The 21,941-nt window shown below is 38.0% G+C and overlaps 1 protein-coding gene across 3 annotated transcripts; it reads left to right on the top strand.

The window, feature by feature from the left end:
• Window positions 1-168: 168 nt before the first annotated feature.
• ACMSD (aminocarboxymuconate semialdehyde decarboxylase) lies at window positions 169-21,422 on the top strand. Of its 3 annotated transcripts, none has more exons than XM_031590724.2 (10): window positions 169-655; window positions 4,054-4,098; window positions 7,216-7,312; window positions 9,724-9,773; window positions 10,956-11,192; window positions 12,705-12,798; window positions 14,315-14,410; window positions 14,837-15,009; window positions 20,900-20,998; window positions 21,285-21,422. In XM_031590724.2, exons 1-10 carry the CDS (start codon window positions 599-601, stop codon window positions 21,345-21,347), a joined length of 1,011 nt encoding a protein of 336 aa, XP_031446584.1. In that variant the 5' UTR covers window positions 169-598; the 3' UTR covers window positions 21,348-21,422. The 3 variants fall into 3 exon arrangements, with proteins under 3 accessions (XP_031446584.1, XP_089999708.1, XP_089999709.1); XM_090143583.1 differs by lacking the exon at window positions 21,285-21,422 and adding an exon at window positions 4,671-4,867 and having other exon boundaries at window positions 615-655; window positions 20,900-21,281; XM_090143582.1 differs by lacking the exon at window positions 21,285-21,422 and having other exon boundaries at window positions 20,900-21,281.
• Window positions 21,423-21,941: the final 519 nt, after the last annotated feature.

The following is a 21,941-nucleotide window of genomic DNA, read 5'->3' as shown; positions in this document are numbered from 1 at the left end:
TGTGTAAATATTCAGCTTAAACCAATGATCAGAGGGAAGGAATAAAATGCAGAGCATAGATTTGGCTATAATTTGGTATTTCTGTTAATTTTTTAAAGTAAATTTTAAGAAAATGCAAAAGAAGGAAAAGAATAGATGAGGAGGTATGACTGCCTACTAAGTATATATCATGTGCAAATTATGTAAGAACCTAAGAGAGAGATAGGAGGAAATTGAAATCAGCCTGTTTAATACATTTATTCTAATTCAATTTCATTGAATGATTTTCAGCTTGTAAAGTTGAGCTTGCATTTTAGACTCTAGGTAAAATAAATCCCTTTATACTGCCAATATAAACATATACTCCTCCCTTTGCCCTCCGCCAGCTGTAGTTGATGCAATAACATGGACTTTCTGCTAGAAGCCTTTGTTCTTTTGCACAGCCACTCCTCTGGGGTCTAGGCTCCCTGGTTGGTTACTGTACTGGGTTCTCGTGACCACAGCAGGTGGATCTGAGCAGCTGCTGAAGTTAATAAGCTGCCGAACGAGGGAAAAGGAGGGTAGTGGCAATTACACAGCAAACTCTGTGAAACAGTATTTTTCCTTTAATACTTCCAAAATGAAAATTGATATTCATAGCCACATTCTACCTAAGGAATGGCCTGACCTGAAAAAGGTAATAAGAGTTTAGATATTCAGTGCCTTATGTTATCAGCAGCCATTGGTAGCAGTGTAATTTTGGAAAGATCATTGAATGAAGGATTCTGTTATCAATTCCTGTTTTCAGTAGGTTTTTATCTAATTGGATCTTTTCTTTTTCAGATGTAAGATATTTGTATAACAAAAGCAAAGCAAGAGTCCCCATAAGAAAAGGATGGAAAACTTCTGTGTTCCCCACTCTCTAGTTAGACTGGTGTCATTTTTATATTTTTGCTTGGTTTTGGTTGTTTTTTGTTTTGTTTTGTTTTGTTTTTTTCTGAGACCTAAAACTATATATTGATGAAGCATAAATTCCATTTTCTTGATGAAACCACAGCTGTTAGATTCCCAAATGGTGTTCATTTCTAATTTAAATGGAAAAATAAGCAAATGTTAGGCAAGATAAACGTTTCCTAGAACAAAAGTCATTCATATCTTGTGCCCAGAGGCATGAGAGCTATTCACTTCAATAGGTCTTGGCTAACTCCAACTATAGCTAACTGATGATTATGATTATTTTACTAATATCTGTTATATTTTCAGTTGCTGGAAAGAAGTAGCATATTGTATTACAGATACAAACCTCAGTTGTCACAACACTGAAGCTATAAGTCAACTTGTCTTAACTCAGAATTTTTGCATGGTGCACTATTATTAGCATTTAATAGTGTGAATATATTCTTGCCAGTAGCAATTTTATGATCCTGTGAAAAGTATTTGAGAATGGAAAGTGTCATTTAGGCTTTCATGTAGTAATTCTACTCCTCTACTTACTTCAAGTTATCAAAAGCAATGTACTCATCTGGTTCTGAGCAAGGTTGTAGAGTTGTTGCCTGAATAATTATTATCACCATTGAATATAAAGATGGATGACTGCTTTTGGACTCATAAGATATCACATCTTCAAAGCTACAAAGGGTACTGTAAAGATGGCATGATGAAATTCTATTTATATATTGTTTATACCTACAAAATTGTTTGCAATTAAAAATTGCTTTCAGAATTCTAGGATAGCTATTTTTTGTAACTCCTTAATGTTTTCATTAATGGAATCAGACTAGAGAAGGTGAGAGCTGCATTGTTGCTTCTTCTCTTATTGGAATTCTGTGTTGGCAACAGCTTGACTGAACATTGGCTGTGTCTGCCAGTGGTATGGATCCAGTTGATTTCATTGTGCCTGTCAGTGACCACAAAAGAATAGCATTATTTCAGCGGTGCTCTTAAGCATCTGACACACTAACTGACACTGTTTTACACTGTACATCTCTTTTACTTTAATATTTTGAGGTTGATGATGGCAGATTCTCAGGTAAGCATTTCGTAAGCACGAGCTCCGTATGTCTACAACTTTAAACATGACAGTCCAGTATCAGGTGTTAGCCAGAGAGCAGCTAGAAGACTAAAACAGCAGCTCAGAAAAAAGTACTGAGATAATCTAAAATTAAGAATACACATGAGATTATTTCTTCATTAGGAGTAAAGAGTAATATTATTATGCATAAAACTTCCTGGAAGGGAATGTTTCCTTCCTATAGGAAGGGCTTTATAAATATTTATATTTCTTATTTATAATTACAAGAGCTCCTCGATGACAAAAACATATATGCTGGATAATGCAGATGAGATGGCAGGTATCATTTAGAACAAATATGCCTGGTTTAAATGGGTAGGGGTTTGAATATCCAGTCTGCAAAGAAACACTATTCTTGCTTGTTTCGTATTTTTATTCCTTTTTTGCTCAAAATCCTTTATAAAAAATAACACCTTTATTCTGATCTTCAATGATTTAAATGTTTTCTGTCTATATATAAATCAAAAGGACAATAAATTCACTGAGATGAAGTCACCTCGAGAATCCCTTGATGTTCATGAATGTATGTCAAGGATGAGATCAGTGCTGTTACCCCTGAGGTCAGCTGTAGGCCAATGCTGCATTTGTTTAAACACTGATTAAAGAGATTGATACCAAATTTTTTAAAGTTAATTTCTGCCTGCTTGTTTTTGTTACCTCTGTTCTAAAATCTGAGTTTTTTAAAGGCTTATTAATGGACCCAGAATAGAAAACAACTCTCAGAATTCCCTGGAGCTGTGAAAATTCAAGCCATTAACAGAGCTCTATACATCTCATGTGTAGAAGGCCAATTAGGCAACCCTAGTGTGCACACATAGTGCTACACTTCTTTCTGTTTTTTAGTCTGATAAATACTAAATCCTGAATCTATGACTGGAACATTCTATTATCAAGATAATTATTTAAGAATTTAGGAGCCCATAATACGTATAAAAATGAACAGAAATTAATGAAATTCTTCAGTAAGGATTATCAATGCATGCAGCTAAAAGCTGAGAAGTAAAAAGAGGGAAAGGAGTTCAAACAGAGAGCAGTGAGTCTCCCTATTGCCTACAAGTTTCCTGAGCACCTCTAAGGGACTCATTTTCTGCGCAGCTTGTAGCTGTAACTAACATGGAGCTATTAGATGTCATAGCATTTTTCATAAATTTTAATACTTTACATATATAAGTATCTATATAAAGCTATAAATAATTAGATTTAAATAAAATGTACCTCTAGCTGAATTCAGGAGGCCTCTGCACATCTACTGTGGGAAAGCTGATGGTGGAGTTTCATATTGATTTTTTTATCACACTGGACTCTATTCACATTGTTTACTCTTCAGTGAAAGAAATCTTTGCTTCTACTTTGTTTCCTTTTAATAGGAAAATACAGGAATAAAAATAGGAATTCTGAGCATTGTTTTCAGTTTGTGCTATTTCATTATTTCTAACCTTTTAATTAATGAAAATGAAACAAAATAAGCTTCATTTGTGTTGTGCTTTAAAAACTGAATCTCTAGAAGAATCAGCAAGCATCTAAGCTTCTCCTTTCAGCTTCTCCTTTCAGCTGTTTAAATATTAATAGAGAGAGACTGACCTTCAGTACTGCTGCTGAATCATGGAAGCTGAAAAGTGGAATCAATACATTTTTGTGCTAATGATTAACTGATTACACTTTGTTAGGATTGGAAAATTGTCACTCAGTTTTTACACTGCCACATGTTTGATACAACTTTTTTTTCAGTGTTAAAATATTATTCCAATTAGGACCTGAATGAGGTATGCAACTTTAAGCACTTTGAAATCAGTTTTAATTCTTTAAAACGTTGTTGAACTGGAAGCTAAAAGTTCAGATTTACAAATAGAACTGGTCCAGCCTGGTTAAGCTTTCACACTTCTACTGATGTCAGTGGGGCTGCTTACACTGGCTACATGCTTGAGTATGTCTCCTGAATAAGGAAGCTGCTGGGCTGTGAGAACTGACATTGTTATGACCATCACAGACTGCTAACTGGTCACTGCCTTTCTCTTCTTTTACAGAGATATGGATATGGTGGATGGGTACAGCTGGATCATCACTGCAAGGTTTGGGCTGTTTGGTACTCTAAGCCAGTCTTGTGTTGTAATCAGGAATAAAAACTCCCAGGAAATCCATTAAAAAGCAAAGTAGCAATGTGATTGGCTGAGTCTTCAACAGAGATTTATCCATAGGTCTATATTTATGAATTAATATCACTCAAAGCTCTAATATGTCTCTGTAGAACTTGCTTAAGACATGAAACAGTATAAAGTCAGATTACATTCTCTGGTAGGAACCATTATCCACTTCTTGTCATAATATCACCTAACCACTTGGAATGGATAGCTCTTAGGAGTTGTTTTTACTAAGACATGTCTACGTAAAGTAGATAACACAGAATTCTTTTAGATAAATGTGATCATCTATATGAGAAGCAAAAACAAAGGGAACTGGTATTTTAATAGAAGAAATAAGAATTCAATCATGGAAAGAACTTCAAAGAGGAATACTAACTTCTGTAATGATATGATGAAGGAGAACAAACATTAGTTTCAATAATCAAGAACAATAGGAACAATACAAAGATTCTGGAAGTGTCTACTCCTTGCAAGCTAATAATACCACTGTTGTTGTTCAGTAATATGCAAGGCTATGCCAACAAATGCCTAACAGCCTTTGATGAAAGAGGGCCGCAAGATATGAAGGCTGGGACCAAGAATGAGGAGCAAACAAATACCATCCTGAAATTTCAGATCTCAGCCTAAGCAGGCATGGGAGGAGAGAACAAGCCACCTGCTGAATCAAAGTGTGGATGGCACAGATTCTGAGATTCTGGTAGGTGCAGGAAGGGGAGACTCAGAGACAGTTTTAGCAGCTTAGCTGTTTGTTACATGCTAAACCTCCTTGCTAAAAACAGCTCACAGAGGAACTCTGTGGCAAGTCAATAATAGCCTTATATTCTCTGCAGAGAACTCTGCCTAGCCTACTTCTGTCTGAAAATGTTGCATGAAAAAAGCTTCAATGAAAGAAAATAATTACATGCATATTTTAAGAAGGGCAGTTTGGGATGTAACTGAATAGCTTAGTGATGCAGTCATTTTAAATGTGTGTAGCTCACTGAACTAAATCAGCCTCCTGGACTTGATTCTTAAATCTCTCTCTCTTAATGTTCAAATAAATTAATTAAGGTCTTAAATATTGGATAATGTTAAGAATAGCACAGCACAGCACAGCTCCAGCAGCCTTGCTTTGGAACCTGAAAAATTTCTTCATGATCTACGTTTCATTCTCACTACTGCAAAAAACTTCTCACCAGCTGAGATGTCTGAGTAATTTCTTATTTAAAAAATATGAGGTGCAGATTAGTGGCAGTGTCTGGAGGCAATAACTGTATGACTGATTTTCCAGTCATGCTGTTGCTGGGCCAGATCTTTCTGTGCTGACAGACATGAGCACGAATCTATTCAGACCATCACATTCTGCTTTCCTTCATAATCCAGTCTATTGTTGCTTACGTGCAATGCTGTGAGTTTAGCCTTGACCTGTAGGATGTTTTTGTTCACAAAGAATCAGTTAATGCAAAGGAAAATAGGAAACTGCTCAGTGAACTCTCTAATGAGAACAACACGGGGCTTATTAAAACCTTCCTGTATTGCAAACCTTGCTGCAGCATTCAGAGAACTACTGTTCATCTCAGCATTTATGTATGAGCACTGTCAAGGTTCCTGGCGAAATTACAATCCGTCCGACGCTATTTTCAATATTAGCAGAAGGAAATATATATGAGTTCAGCTGCTGTGCTCTTGCCTGAGGAAAGAATTAAAATTCACCTGTGTTCACAGGAATACTGCGAGCAGAAAACCAGTAAAGGCCACACAACCTATTTGTATGTGATACAGCTCAGTTCTACTCTGTCTGTTCTCTCTACTCACACCCCAAATGTTTTTCCATTTATTAGGCAATCTGCAGCATTGGGCTGATCTTTATTTTTTAACATAATGGACTGCATGGCTAGAGTAAAACTTTCTGTCAGGTTGGAAAATCAATTTTATAAGAACTTGAAGTGTATTACCAGAGAATTAGGATTATGGAGTTATTACTGATTGCAGTATTTCAAGTCATTTTCACAAACTGTGATACAGCTAACAGGTAATTTGACATTTTGCTGAGGTAGCACAGCTAGATTTGCTAAAGCATGCTTTAAAATATTCATTAGAGCAGTATCTTTGTGAGCAGTGTCTAAAATTAATAGCAAATGCAAGAATAGCCTGACTTCTCAGAAGATGATGGCAGAAGCCCAGCTCCACTCTGAATAGTGGAACTGTGTAGGTTTTTGCTGTTCTAACATAATTGTAGGAATATTCTAGTTTAACAGATTTTTATTTAGCAAAATAGACAGGTGTTCTAAGGATCCTAAATCAAATGATTTTTGCTGGGAAAAATGAAATGGCCTTTGGAGAGAGAGAATTCCCTTTCCAGAAGGGGCAGAAGACTGCCCTGCACTTTGCTGGTGTTTACTGTGAAGGTGAAAGAACTGCTGCGCGTTCTCACAGTTTATCTGGCTTTCAATTTTCAACTGCAAATCCAGTATCTCCTTCTCCAGTACATCTCCAGCATGACCACATTTACCTGTCCCATATCCATACAGTGGAGTAGATCTTCTGACTCAACCTATTTCCACTTAGCCCCAAAGAACCAACAAGCCACCAAAAATGATCAATCAGTGCTGAGCCAATAGAAATACCATCTTGTCTGTCTTTACAAATACATACAGACGTGTGGCCACGTACACCTGTGGCAAACATTTTCTTTTGCTTAATGTGACATCTCTGTCCTACTAACCATCTTTGGACAGCCAGCAAATCAACCAAAGAAATAAGTTTGAAAAGGATGTTTCCATGTTCACAGTTAAAGGAACAATACTAAATTTCCTGACCTTGGTAATATTTTGAATTTTTTAAGTTTGGGAACTGGTGGCAAACAAGGAAGGTATACAGTAGATCAGGTAGAGGCTTTATATTGTGTTTAGATTTGTGGGTTTGTTTTTCGTTATTTTTGTGTGTATGTGGTTTAGGGATAAACTTTCATTAAAGTTTAGTTGAAACAACTAAATTAAAGTTACTATATAAATTAGTATGTACTACTTTGTCGTATTTATAATATATGAAAATGTTACTTCACAGGGACAGGCAAAGATGATGAAGGATGGAAAGGTTTTTAGAGTTATTCAAGAGAACTGCTGGGATCCAGTGGTACGGATTAAAGAGATGGACCTATCAGGTACCTCCACAAAGGAACTGAAATCTTTGTGTCTCATTCAGAACACTGCTCTGTTAGTGCATCTGAAAGTGCTTAATAACTATATCAAAATTAAAAGATTTATCAAACTGCTTCCTTTGCTTAAATCCATTAAAAAACAGTGAAAACTGATATGTTTTATAATTCAGAGTCAAACTGAACGTGTTACCGTAACTTTCCTCATATTCAGTAGCAATTTATTGCCCAGATGGGCTCACTGATTTCAGTGGGATTGTTAATGCAATAAGGAACTGGCTGACATAATTGCAGATCGCAGAATCTGGACTTGAAAAGAGACGTTCCAGGTATAGACATGATGTACATGAAAGAGGAAACCATTCCATTTTTATTCCAAATGTTAGGAGTCTGCTCTTTTTTTTTTTTTTTTTAATCTAATTGTTTCCTTTTGTAATATTTTTTCTGTTTCTGTATATTTGCTGGAGGATTGTGAGCCTAGAGAACTGCTACCATTATCTTCTCAGGAAAGAGGTTTCCTGATTTAGAAAGAAACTGAACCACATGCCACAATTGTAATTTCATCTTCTCGCAGGTTTCTTTGTGCCACTAAATAAGATTTGCAGAGAGACAGAATGAGCAAAAAATCAATGATTTCTTGGTTCTTACTGACACCGTAATTCCAAATTCTTTTTGCAAGAGCAATGCTAGCTCACTAGAGATTATCTGTTCTCAGATTGAGGCCTCCATGATCATTATTTTACTCTTCCAATGATCCCATTAGAATGTTAGAAGATATTTGGGGTTTTTCTCCTAATGGAAGTTTACTCTGAAATACATAACATCAGGCAGACTGGAAAACACAACTCGAATAGCTTTTAACTGCCTCACTGTCAACCTGGAGAAGAACTTCAGACTCCAAACATCAGACATTTAAGTGGGAATGGGTGCTGCTTTGACTGGGTTGTAGTCATTTCCTCGAGTTAACTCAGGGATTTTGTGGAATACCACAGTACTCAACTGCAGTGTCAATGCCCTTCAGCATTTTTCCTTTTCAAATATTTCCTGCACCACTAATGGCAAGTTTCTAATAATTCTGCCCATCTAATTGCTGTAGATAAAGGAAAAGATAGGAGCAACTCTACAACTTTTTGCAACAACTGTCCAGAAAAGAAAACGTATCAGAAAACCAAATAAAACCAGCACCACAACACTTCTTCACCAACTGAACAATGCTCACTTGCTTAAAAAAAGTAATAATAATAATAATCTTAAACTGTGTGTTACAGCACCATCTGGTGACATGCACCATAAAAATATCCCCTTTTATTGTAGCACTCCAGAGACACAGATATCAGTTAATTAAGTGTGAAAATAAAGGAGTACACAGTGTTTCTTGTTCCTATCATTCTAATTATAAAGTCTATTGGTCATGTTTATTCCTTTCAGTTTACATAGCTCCAGCTATGTAGTGCAAAGGCAATTTATGTAGCACAAACCAATATAGAATCATACCTCAAAAAATAATCTTCCAAGTACATCATCATTTTTTTAACAAAGACACAGGGAGTCCCTGTGCTGAACAAATCTAGTAGCACTCATTGCCATCTTTTGAATTAGTATTTTTATTGCTTATAGCCAAGTTAATTTTTTAAAAGCACAATAAAAGATGTGCATAAATATTACAATATGAGATGGTGCTACAATCAGGCTTGAAATTAAAGAAAAACATAGTTTTGCGTGTAACTGTTTAGTTAAGTCACAGAATCTTTGGAGTTGGAAGGGACCTTTAAAGGTCATCTAATCCAATTCCCCTGCCATGAACAAGGACATCCACAGCAAGATCAGGTGCTCAGAGCCTGGTCCAGCCTGGCCTTCAGCATCTCCACAGCCAGGGCTTCCACCACATCTCTGGGCAACCTGTTCCAGTGTCTCACCACCTTCAGTGCAAAAGCTTTTCCTTGGAACTAACCTAAATCTCTTTAAGTTTGAAACCATCTCCCCTTGTCCTTTTACTACAGACCCTGCTAAAAAGTCTGTCCCCTTCTTTCTGGTAGCTCCCCTTCAGATACTGCAAGTCCTAATCACTGTATGTTATTTACTCTGTTGTCAGTTTACTGGGTTTGGTGGGCTCACTCTTTACGCTTTCACACACAATGGTATAGATTTGTTTTTGAAGAAACATTGTTTCACAAAATAACCAATTGTTACTATGACAGTTCTCTTCCTCCTGAGTAAAAATATTCCAATCCTAGTAAGCTGATACACCACAAGATTTATTACCATGATTCTCAATTAGCAAAAAAACAGATTGTATCCATACTAAAGTTATTTCATTCTTTCTTTTCTATGCTTCCACCTTTCAAACCAAAGAGCTTTTTTATTTTTAACATTTTATCAAAAGAATGAAACATTAATAACTGTTTTTTCTTTCTCAGGAGTTACAGTCCAAGCCCTTTCCACTGTCCCTGTAATGTTCAGTTACTGGGTAGGTTCCTATTAGGACTTTTTGCTATACATATGTTACAAATTTTAAAAAAAAAAAACAGAATGTATGTTCCTGTAAATGATGTGTTTGAAATGGTTGCTGGAGCACAGATGTAATTGTTCTGCTGAGAAAAACAAAACTAAAAATAGTCCAGAGATCAGAAGAGCCAGCAGGGCTCCACTCTGCAGTACATCCAGTAGGAAAGGATGAGACACTGACAGAATTTCTGTTGGGGATCTTACGTGGGTAGCTGGAAACTTGGAGAAAGAATTCACAGAGCACAAACCCCTGGTAAGCAGGAAGATGGACTGATGGATTGACCCCATGAAAGTGGCATCAGGCAGCATTAAAAGTTCAAAGATTTTGTCTCACTTTCTTTTAAATGTGCCATGGGAGGAGAACCCAGAGACCTTTGAATCTTAAAATCCAGTGGCAAAATTAAGTTAATATGTTCCCTGCACAGCATCAAAGAAGTAGGAACAGTCTGGTAAGATAAACCATAGCAATACGGTGCTCTAAATACATAATTAGTTTGAATGTTAAGTACATATAAGTAGTACTACTGAATCTTAAATTCTTTAAAATTTTACACTGGTATTTATGGGACTTGTCTCCATTAAGTATGAACTGGAAAAAAAACAAAAAACAAAAAACTGGAAATGCATTGTGTGTATATTGCAGTTTCTAACTAGAATTGTAACTGTTATCTTTTTCTAAACGTTAGAGAGCTTTGCTCTGTTTTCTCTGTATATTACCATGCTCCAGCATCCCATGTCTTTTGTATTTTTCACTTCAGCTTCTGTGATAGGATGGTAAATATTAATTGCTATGTTTGAAAATGATTTGCTCACGTTTTCGCATTTGGAAGAACAAAAACAGAGGACTGGTTTACACAAAAAAACAGATATATCAGCACGTGCATCAGCAACATGGGCAGCCTTATGCTCCTCCTGAGTGCTAAAGGCAGACACAATTGAGGTAATATTCAAGACAGAAGAACTGTAGTCAGACGATTTAAAACAAAGCAAAATTTGATTTCCGTTCATTCAGAACTGTAAAGTAAATTTCAGTTTCAAGCCCTGTCTCTGATTTGTTTGCAGTGACATTTACCCACTATCTTCCAAAGGTGATAACATTTGAGAACTATATTTTAATGTACTATTCTGCTTAATATCTTATCAGGCGAAACCTCAGGATACTTTAGATCTATCTCAGATGTTGAATAATGACTTAGCTGATACAGTAAAAAAGTACCCCAAGAGGTTCATTGGCTTGGGTACATTACCTCTGCAAGCTCCAGACCTGGCTGTGAGGGAAATGCATCGGTGTGTGAAGGAACTTGGATTTCCAGGAGTACAAATAGGATCTCATGTCAATGAGTGGGACCTGAATGCACCAGAACTCTATGATATTTATGCTGTGAGTAAATGGCTTTTTCCTTATTTGGGGGAATTCTGGGACATGGAGTTCTATCTAGAAGTATATTGATACATATTTGATCATCAGCTGAATGTATAGATACATTAAAGCAATGGACCCTTCTAATCTGCTCAGTGTAAATGAAGGAACATTTGCAAAAGACTCTCACCGATTTTATTTCATGTCTTGGACATCATACGACTAAGAACTTTAATTTAAAACTGCACAACTTTTAAGAAGAGTGCAGCTCCAATGTATTTAATTCATGAATTCACTAATCCAGCCTGCTCAAACCAGTTAGATAACATTGGAGTCTGAGAATTCTGTGACTGTTTGATCCCAAGTTTCTTATTTATCCAAGTGAAATCAGCACAATCCCATTTGCACACCATGTACTTACATCTGACTAATCGCTAGTTAATTAAATTGATCAGTCTGCTAAGCCACTTATTGAGTTGCTATTTTCAATTTACAAATGTATATAACCATTACTCCTTAGAATCCAAAAGTTGCATGTTTATTTATGTAAGTATGGGTAAATAAACCTGATTTTTTCCAAAGTGTGACAATCTCCTTAGCAACAAGAGGAGGTCCAGAAATAAAACTGACAAAACAAACCTGTTAAATCTTGGTTGAGCATATGAATGACTGATTATTATATACTTAAATTTAAGCACATATTTAAATAACTCAGTCAGGATCAGCATCCTATGTTGTTCCTCTGCTTTACTTTCCAAAGTTATCAGTAGTTTTGGAGAAATTACTGTATTTGTGAGGACATGGTTTCTTGATCAAATGCAGCTAGATTTCTAACTCAGGGTGGATTAGGAGTTCTAAGATTTTTTAAGCCAATCAAGGGCCAAAAAGGACAAATGTAGTGCAACAACGAACATGAGGGAAAACTTCTTTACTTTGAGGGTGACAGAGCCGTGGAACAGGCTGCCCTGAGAGGCTGTGGAGTCTCCATGTCTGGAGATATTCAAGACCCACCTGGACCTACTCTGAGGAACGTGCTTTAGCAGGGAGGTTGGATGATCTCCAGAGGTCCTATCCAAGCCCTATGATCTGATTCCTGAATGCAGCTGGAACAACTGTACAAAACCACCAAATATGGTTCTATAAAACATTTTTAGAATTGATCTTCATGTGTGAAATAAAGCCAAAAGAATCCTGCTTGAACCAAGTTTTATACTGCAGAACGATTGACATTAAAAAGTACTTTTGTACCACATTTGTGTGAGGAACACTTGGCTTTCTACACAGATATTACCATCCATGTTTCCAATCCTGTATTCTCAAAAGGAACTCCGAATCTGAGTGAGGATTTCAGAATAGGTACCAGAGGAGAAAATAAAACAAATTAATGCTTATAGTTCTTACTTCTGGGCCTATTTACAGTGCTAGTCCTAATGCTCAGCGTGATTTTGCAGGAAACCTTTAAAACATGACTAAAAACCAAGATGTATTCTGGCAAGATTAAGAAAAGACTCAGATCTTTTATTTTTGCTGCAGGCCGCTGAACAACTAAATTGCTGCCTTTTTGTACACCCCTGGGACATGCAGCAGGATGGAAGGATGTCCAAATACTGGTTTCCTTGGCTGATAGGTGGGTGTATATTTATTTTGCTTAATCTATATTTGCAAACTGTCACTGGATTATGCCCAGAAGATTGCCATGATTGTACTAGTACAGAGAAAAATGACATGCTTTTTCTTTAAAATGAAGCACTACAATTATATTTGCTGTGGAAATCCAGCAGGCATTTCTTGTTAAGCTTATATAATTTGCCTAACTTTATATCTAGAACTGAAATTAATAAGACTAGTGATGGAATATAGTATTCTCTCTTGTCCTAAATACAGAGAACAAATGACTGGGGAAAAATCAACCGTCTCTGAAATGCAGTCTCAAAAAACTAATACAAGTAAATGAAGAACAGGTAAAGTGAGCAAAAACAAACACTACTTCGTAGAATTTCTTCGGACTGTTTCCTAGTAATAGGTTGACTGGTGAGGAAATACTGAATCTAACTTCACATCAACAATAGTTGAAACAACTTGTACTTTGGAAGCTCCCCAGAGATGGAGGGAATTCATTTGGTTTGTCTTTTATTTCCCACCAGCTGGGTAAATGAGGATGACGCTGAATAAAAGGAAATATGTTAAATTTCTACTTAGAAATTTTTTAGATTGATTCCACCCTCACTTGCTCTTTTTCATGATTTCCAGTGGAGATGTTCTGTACAATATACATACAGTATGCAAATGATGCATGTTCTGAAAAGCAGTGTCCCATCCAAGAGTGCATTATTTTAGTACAGTATCGGTTGCTCTTATTCAGAGAAGGCTCTACAAAACAGACTTCAAAAGATATTAAAATTGTTACATCTTCCTACCAGCATTAATAATCTGATTTTCCTCATAAGTCCATAGGGCTTTGCATCTGAGAGTACAGTACAGACATGAAATAAAGACACCCTTTTGTGCTGGATAGGTATTGTTTAGACTCCAACAGTTTCTAATTTCCAAGATGGATGTCTAAAGTTATGCACCAAAATAAGGTGATACTATAAATATATCAAGTATGCTCAGAAACTGAGACTTGATGTTGAAACCTAGATTGTTGCTAGGTGCCCAACACTGGGTATCCAAGCTACCCAATGCAAAAGATGGAGATTAGGTATTGTGGGAATACAGTGGGAATTGACATGACATCATATTAAAACCTGTGTTGGAATATGCACCAGCATAGCTGCCCCACTTTCCACACAAAGGAAACTCAGAAGCACAGGTAAAAGAGAACTTGGCCTAATTCCTACTAAAATTGGGAAGCCAAGTCAGTACTATGCAGTTCAGGCCATACCCCATGCCCACACCAGCCAGCTGACCTCATGGTGTAAGATAGAATGTGGGCTTAGAATTCAGCTGATCTCAGCTTCTAGTTCTGTGTCATTTCAGTTAATTAGTGTAGAAGGCCGTGTTCCTTTAACAGAAATAACGCATAACTTTTGGCAGCTGCTCTGTAACTGTTATTTTTTCAGTAGGCTAAAGGTGTATTGAAGAAAATGAAGATAACATTTAAAACGCAAGGGTTGGCTTGACAAAGCTTTTTTAATTCTTAGGCATGCCAGCAGAAACAACCATGGCCATTTGCTCCATGATTATGGGAGGAATTTTTGAAAGATTTCCTAAGCTGAAAGTTTGCTTTGCACATGGAGGTAAGCAATACACTTGTTCTTTAGCTGAGAGAGTATAACTGTATTTTCTGGTATGCCAGATAATGGCATTACTACTTTAAGCCTGCCCCTCACTGAGTACAGTGAGGATATGTGCCAGATAGGTTGCTCATACAAACATTTTCTTTCTTATTTCAGCCTGTGTTTGAACAGCTATGACAGCCTTTAAGGAAAGTGAGATGTAAAGGGAGGCGGGAGGCAGTTTATGGGTAGGGAGCAGTAAGAATCTGGGCGTCACTGTAGCAAAGAAGTGGGAAAACAGAGAAAGAAGGTAATGAAAGGGAATGAATAAAAGAATGTCGGTGCAGAGCCCTTCTTCTCTAGTTAGTTAGTAATAAAACTTATGTATGTCTCCGTTTTTGCTCCTACTTATTTTCAGTTTCTGTTGCATAAAACTGCTCCTTGCAGGAGGTACTTTTCCATACACAGTGGGGCGAATCTCTCATGGATTCAACATGCGCCCCGATTTGTGTGCAATGGATAATAAGGTGGATCCAAGAAAATACCTCGGTTCATTTTACACAGACTCTCTTGTCCATGATCGTGGTGCACTAAGGCTCCTAACAAGTGTAATAGGAGAGGTGAGTTTTCATGCTTCCAGAAGCAGGTGAGTTATTCTGGATTTAATTCCTTCTGTGAAATAGCAAAAGAAGAGAAGAGTAAGAAAGCAGGATGAAAATAGCATATTCACCCAGAAAAATCAAATTGCTTATGCAATGTAGATAATGTTCCTTACTATAATAAGGAGATCTTTAAGTGGTGGTTTTAATCTAGGAAATGATCCACTGTGAACCCTAGTTCAGAGAGATTAATGTGAGGTTGATCAGGATTTAGGATCCAAGGGAATGGCACGGAGCTGTGTCAGCAGAAGGTCAGGCTGGGTGTGAAGAACAGATTATTTCCCAGAGGGTGGCTGGGCCCTGGAACAGGCTGTGCAGGGCAGTGGTCTTGGCACTGAGCTGCTGGAGTTCAAGGAGTATTTAGACACTGCTCTCTGATATAGTTTAGATTTTGGGTGGTCCTCTGTGGGGCCAGGTGTTGGACTCAGTGATCCTTATGGGGTATCCTGTGATTTTAGGGTGAGACTCAAAGCAAAAACAATCATTTGGAGCCTCATTTTCAAATGGCTTAATTGCACACTTCTTCAAGAGCATATATGAAGAAATCAAATAGTATTTCAGCTTGGAATGTTGTAGGCATTAAAAGGTAGTATTAAAGCACAGCTGTGTAGGGATCCTGCAAACAATATTTTAATCATCAGAGTAGAAAGTGAAGAAATCTTTATACTTTAGCAGCCTGTTTAAATCATGTACTGTGTGGATCATAAAAATCCAAGACCATTCAAATAATTTCTTTTTATTAGTAACTGAAATGATTCCTTCTTATTACTAAATGTTCCAGAAAATGTGGAAGACAGTATAATAGATACCTTATAATAGATATAAATCAGCAAGAGGCTTATATTTGTGTCTTGTTCTCCAGAGCTCACCAGATAACAAAAACAGAAATACAAACTCTTGACATTAGCTTTCTTGTTGACAACTGTATTCCTCTTTCCTGCACATTAGTTTGTAGGCTCACATAGTACTTTCTAGGGTACGAGGCTGCTGTCATCAGTGGCTCTTGTAGGACCAAAGTTCAGAAAAACAACTAAGCCAGGTGTTTTCTTTCTTCTAAAGAAAAGCCACTGTTGGTTTTTCATATTCATCTCTAACAATGTGAGCAGGCTGCTGAAATAATTCTATACTAGAAGTCATACAGCAATGACTTGCCTAGGCCAAAACATAATAAAGCAGAATAAACAATTGCTTTTCTATACTTTGGAACTCTGAGCCCAAATCTCTTCCATTTGAAATCAATAGGTTTTCAGTCTATTCACTGTAGTTTTTAAATAGGAATTCTGCCTGCAGCTTCCCTGCAGTACTTTTGCTTTTTAGGAAAACTACATTTGAAAATTCATGAAAAATTCAACACTGACAGCACATCTACAGCCTGAAACAATACTGTGGCAAGTTTTGCAAAGCGTATATACACATTGTATGTATACACACATGCAGTAACACTACAGCTATAAGGAAAAGAGGGAGAATATCTATTTCTTAAATCCAGCATGGATCAAAAATGGATTTGGAGGAGGAGCCTCTTAAAATGTCCGAAGAAACTATATCACAGCCTTAGTTACTTTAGAAACAAGTGAAACAAAGCCCAGTCAGTTTACTTGTCAAAAGATCTGCTAATAACTGGAAAGCTCTTATAACATCAGTGGCTATTAACTCAGGTGGCATTTGCCAAGTTCTACCCAGACACAGTCTGATAGTGATAGGTCAGGGGAATGGTCTTAAACTGAAAGAGGGGAGATTTAGATTTGATATTAAGAGGAAATTCTTTACTTAGAGAGTTGTGTGGCCCTGGCACAGCTGCACAGAGAGCTGTGGGAGCCCCATTCCTGGGGCATTCAAGGGAACCTTGAAACAACCCTGCCCACAGCACGAGGGTTGGACTACGTGATCTTTAAGGTCCTTTCCCATCCAAGCCACTCTATGATTTTATGATTCTATGACAGTATAGAGGTGAAGTGGGTACGATTAATCTGAACAGGAGTGGAAAGATGTAAGAGATCCCTTATTTTGTATTCCCCACCAGACAGAGTTGTAGCAACATCTGTAGCACATTGGGTGAATGTGGTGAATTAGTGGGCCAAGAAAGCTTCATGTTCTCATACTGAAAGGACGTGCTGTGCAGTGCACACACCCCAGTACCTGTTTCTTTCTAATTTAGGAGGCAGACTTCCTTTGTTCAGTGAAATGACTGCAGTTTCATGGCATGAAGCTTTCTTTGCTAGGTTGGGTGCATCATCTGTTTTTGATACCTTAAACAAGGATTAAATCTCTGCCTTTTCAGTGTGTCCTCATGTGCAGTGTCTTCTTCACAGAACCACGTATTTTATGTCCATTTTTTGTCCATTACATTAACCAGCACACCCAGCATACAAATTTCTTAACAGAATAAATGCAACCACCTTGTCTTTGGAGGGAAGAAGACTCGGTTGGTATTTGGGTGGTTGGCTTCAGGGCCAGAAAACTGTCTACAGCTGCTTCATCTACAAGTCATACAATCTTTGACATGACTATATTTCAGTTGGCCATGTGCATGTGCTGGTAATGTAATTAGCCATGCCTGTTTTACTTTATTTAAAATTTTTCCTGCTCAAAGAATTCCATATCCAGAATAGCAAAAAATTAGGCTGCCAAGAAGATGCACTTGTTAGAGATAGCAATGTATTTATGGTTGATATCATCATTACAGTGAAACTACTTATGAAGCAAGATTTCATTCCAAGTAACTGAGTAGTTTAATTAGAATGAGATTTCCTTTTTCCTTACAGTGAAACAGAACACGAGAGTTATTTCTATGTAAACAGCAGATTTGACTTCTTGTTGCAATATTGAGCAACCAGGCTGAAAAGCCACGAATCAGATCCCCAAAATGCTTTTAACAACTAGGAGAACTTGGAAAGCAGTGCATTTTCTTTCTCTTTTTCATAGCCTACAGCATCTTATCCTTGAAGAAACATCCACATCACATTTTCAAGCCTCACTTCATTACTATGAAAATTTCTAAATCCCTCTTTTTCCCATTAAACTTGATATTCTCACATAACACCGTTTCAACAGTCGCTAACACATGAAGTATTAGCAGAATAACAAGTGTAAGATAAATAAATTCTGGGCTAAAAGCAATGTGATCTCACACATGATACTGTGACTTTATGAGCTGAAGGTTTGAAATAGGACAGCTCTCTGGAGCACTGCTAAGAGCTGTGCAGGAAGGGCAGCGGTGTGTGCACAGATCTCCACACACGTGCCTTCAGGTCCTTAGGGAACAGCCGTTACCTGGCATCAGAACGTCATGTGGGCCTTCAGGGTATGAATATTAAAAGCCAGCTACAGCTCGGAGTCGTGTGTGTTTAATCTCATCCATTCTTACTTTGGGGTACAGGTTAATTTGACACTTGCCCGGTTAAGGAAGCCAATATAAACATTTCTGAGAAATCATTTTTTAAGACTGCAAAGTTACTCCCCATGATGAAGCAGCACGAATAGAGCTAAACAGAAATTCCCCAGTGGTACTGGGTATAAAAAGTAAAGAACCGAGTTGACAGACAATTAAATGATTCAGCTTCTCTCTGCAGAAATTTCCCCATGGTGATTCCTTCAGAGCCATCACAGAAGGTAAAAAAACAATTTCAATCCAGAAGTTGGAGCTGAACTGGCTCTAGCAATCTGGTCTTTTCTGCAGATGTATCCTGACAGCAGGAGAGAAGCAAATACAATTTTTCACTAAGGGGAAGGACCCAAAGAATTTCTGAGATTCATTTCAAGACTCTGTACTACTGTGAAAAAGCTGTTGGGTATAAGGGTTCATTGAGGTTAATCATCAGCCATATTCTCCTTCCTAAAAATGAGATGCTTTATTGAGGTACTGGGCCTTAAGGTCTTCTATGGAAAATGAACTTTACTGATATCCTTTGGCATAACATGATAATAGATAACTACTATCTATTATTAGCATGGCTAACATGCTAGGAGTATTGCTCATCTGCAAAGACTTGGAGAACTTCTCTAAGGCCAGCTGGATACAGACAAGGATTGCAATTCTCATTTTCTATAGGTGGGCACAAACTGATGCTTGGATTATAAAGGGCCTAATAAATAGCAGCAATAATGCTGCTTCTAGGTTTTCTCATTATTTTACAGCTCTTAATTTTGCTGCCTATGAGTAGACCACATAATTAGCTGTGAAACACTTTAAACTAGAGGAAAAAAACAAAAATTATTAAAATAACATATGCAGATTGTTCCAATGAGGGGGTGGGATCTCTTTCTTTGAACCTTAGACAAGAATTTACAGGCCTTTCCAGCCTACTTAACTATTAAGCATCTGGGAAGGTACTGGGTTTTCTTCTCCTTTACTAAGAAATACATTGTCTATTATAAAGCTATTATGCTTATTGATTTGGCTTGGTTTTGAATTATGCCATACGTTGGTATTTCAAATGTTCAGGAAATACCTTGGTATCCAATTGAACATTGTAAATAAAAGGTATTTAGTTGTTCAATTGTACACGCATCGAAATATATTTTATTCAATCTGCACTCAAACTGCTGCAGTAGACAGAGGGCTATAAAACCCCCTGTTCTAATCTTATGGCGAGATTTTTGTAATAAAGTCTAATACAACCATATAGAACAGAGCAATAGAATTCGTGTCTACAGTTTGTATCGCCCGTTTTGAGGGGTTTTTCAGGAACTCTCGGGTGACATCTACTGGAGATCAAGTAAATAAGCAGCAATTGTCAAAATTAGTTACTACAATAACTGAAATGTCTTCTTTCAGTAATGGTAACTGAGTTCAAATACTGTCATGAGCCCCTCAGAATTCATGAGTTTGACTTTAAATTTATGAGACATTTCAAAACAGACATTTTTAATGAAAAACCTGGCTTTCAAATATTCACGTTGGCAGGAGATGAAGCTTAAAAGCAAATAGAGTTCTGATAAGATCAAGTGAATTGGCAATATTCACTCCCTAGAGCAGATGATACGAGGAAAAATCAATGCAGAGTGGAGATGAACCTATCACAAAGAGGATCCATTGGGGCTCTGCCTATTTATTTTCATCTCTGATACCAGCAACGATCCATGCAGATTTTTACTCAATTTTCTTTTCTCTGACTGCTTCTTTCAGAAATAAATGAAATCATGTCACTCACATTCCCATACATATGTCTCATACTCACAGTTAATACCCAGTTGTAGGCAAAGACCACAACACTTAAAAAAACATAGACTTCTGAAAAATACATATGAAATCTGTAAATGAGATTTTGGTTTCACGAGCTGAAGCTGAATACCAATTGAATGTATGCTTTTAAAATGTATGTTTGTAATAATTCTCCATTTTACCACATTTTAAGGAACACCACATTGCAATTATTACACCTTTGGAAGTATTACAGAAAAGATCATTTTGATTGATGGTATTTTTTTATTACACGTCCTTCTCAAATATAAATGTATGTTTGCGTGAACGCGAGTGTTCAGCTATGTGTGTCCTTCAGAATTTCAAATTCAACAATCCAAATCCAAGCATCTTTTCAGTGTTTGGTAAAGAGCTTTCCTGGGACACTTGCAGAAATCTGCCAGGAGCTTTCATGGTCCTTCAGGACTATGAAACAAACAATAGTTTATTTCAAATTTAAATTCACCAACAAACTCCAGTCTTTGTTTTGTAGCTCTGGGTTTGTTTCTGGAATCTAGGAACTACCTTCGCATTCACTTTCATCATTCATCAGTTCCTTACGTGTTCTTATCTGTATTTCCCTGTGATTTGTTATATATTCCAGAAAGCACGTGCAACTGTGTTGTTTCCTGCTACAACAAAACATACAATGTGTTTCTTTATTACCAGGACAGAGTTCTTTTAGGGACAGATTACCCTTTTCCACTGGGGGAACTCGAACCCGGAAAACTGATTGATTCAATGGACGATTTTGACAATAAACTGAAGGTATCATCTTTGTGTTTGGGTGTGGGGTTTTTTGCTTTGATTTTGGATGTGCTTTGGTTTGTGGGTGGGGTTGTTGTTTTTTTTTTTTTCATTTTGAAGTATCTGATTTTAGACCTGAAGAGAAAAAGAAGCAGAGATTTCTGCAAAGGGCTGACAAGGCCATTCGATTTTTCTACCTCAGCTCATGGGGGCGCTGTAAAGCACGGCTAACAGCCTTGGGACGCAGACATCTGCCTTCCCGTCCGAGCGAGCGCACACAAACATACACACTGTTCTGTTTTTACAGGATAAGCTCAAGGCCGGCAACGCTCTGGAATTTTTGGGCCTTAGCAGAAAGCAGTTTGAATAACGCCGAAGATCCCGCGGAGGCCCGGCTTCAGAAGCAGCACCGAATCCTCAGGGCCGCCCCGACTCTCCCGCGCGGCGGCGCTGTGGGACAAAGCCGGCCGGCCGCCGCGCGCCGTTGTTTCCCGCGCACAGCGGAGGACGGAGCAATTCTTCACAGCTCCGAAACCCCCGTTTGCTTTATTAGATTCAGCTTTAATTCTGTGCCCAAGGAAGGGAATGGCAACTCGCTCATTCCTGTAGCGCACTGACTTTCACGGACACTTAAATGGGCTTAAGAGGAAAATAAGATTTCTCCATACACTTAAACCAGCGTCATTCACCCTTCAGGTTCTCCCGGTCCCCCAGCACTGAGCAGTACCTGTCTGTTCCCCGGACACTGACTGACTCCGCGATCCCAGGCGCTACCGAGACTATCTCGGAGCACGCACAATGTCCGCTCGGTACGCCCGCCGGCCGCAGCACACCTCACCCGCGGGCTGACGGCCCGGGCTGCTCCGCCGCTCACCCCTCCCTCCCGCGTGCCCCCTCACGCTCACGCGCTCACGCGGCGCGAGCCGACCGGCGGCGGGCGGAGAGGGCGAGGGGAGGGCCGAGC

This window comes from Phasianus colchicus, chromosome 7, assembly GCF_987193195.1.
Source record: "Phasianus colchicus chromosome 7, bPhaCol1.hap1.1, whole genome shotgun sequence".
NCBI lineage: Eukaryota > Metazoa > Chordata > Aves > Galliformes > Phasianidae > Phasianus > Phasianus colchicus.
This window is presented reverse-complemented; position numbering and strand designations above follow the sequence as displayed.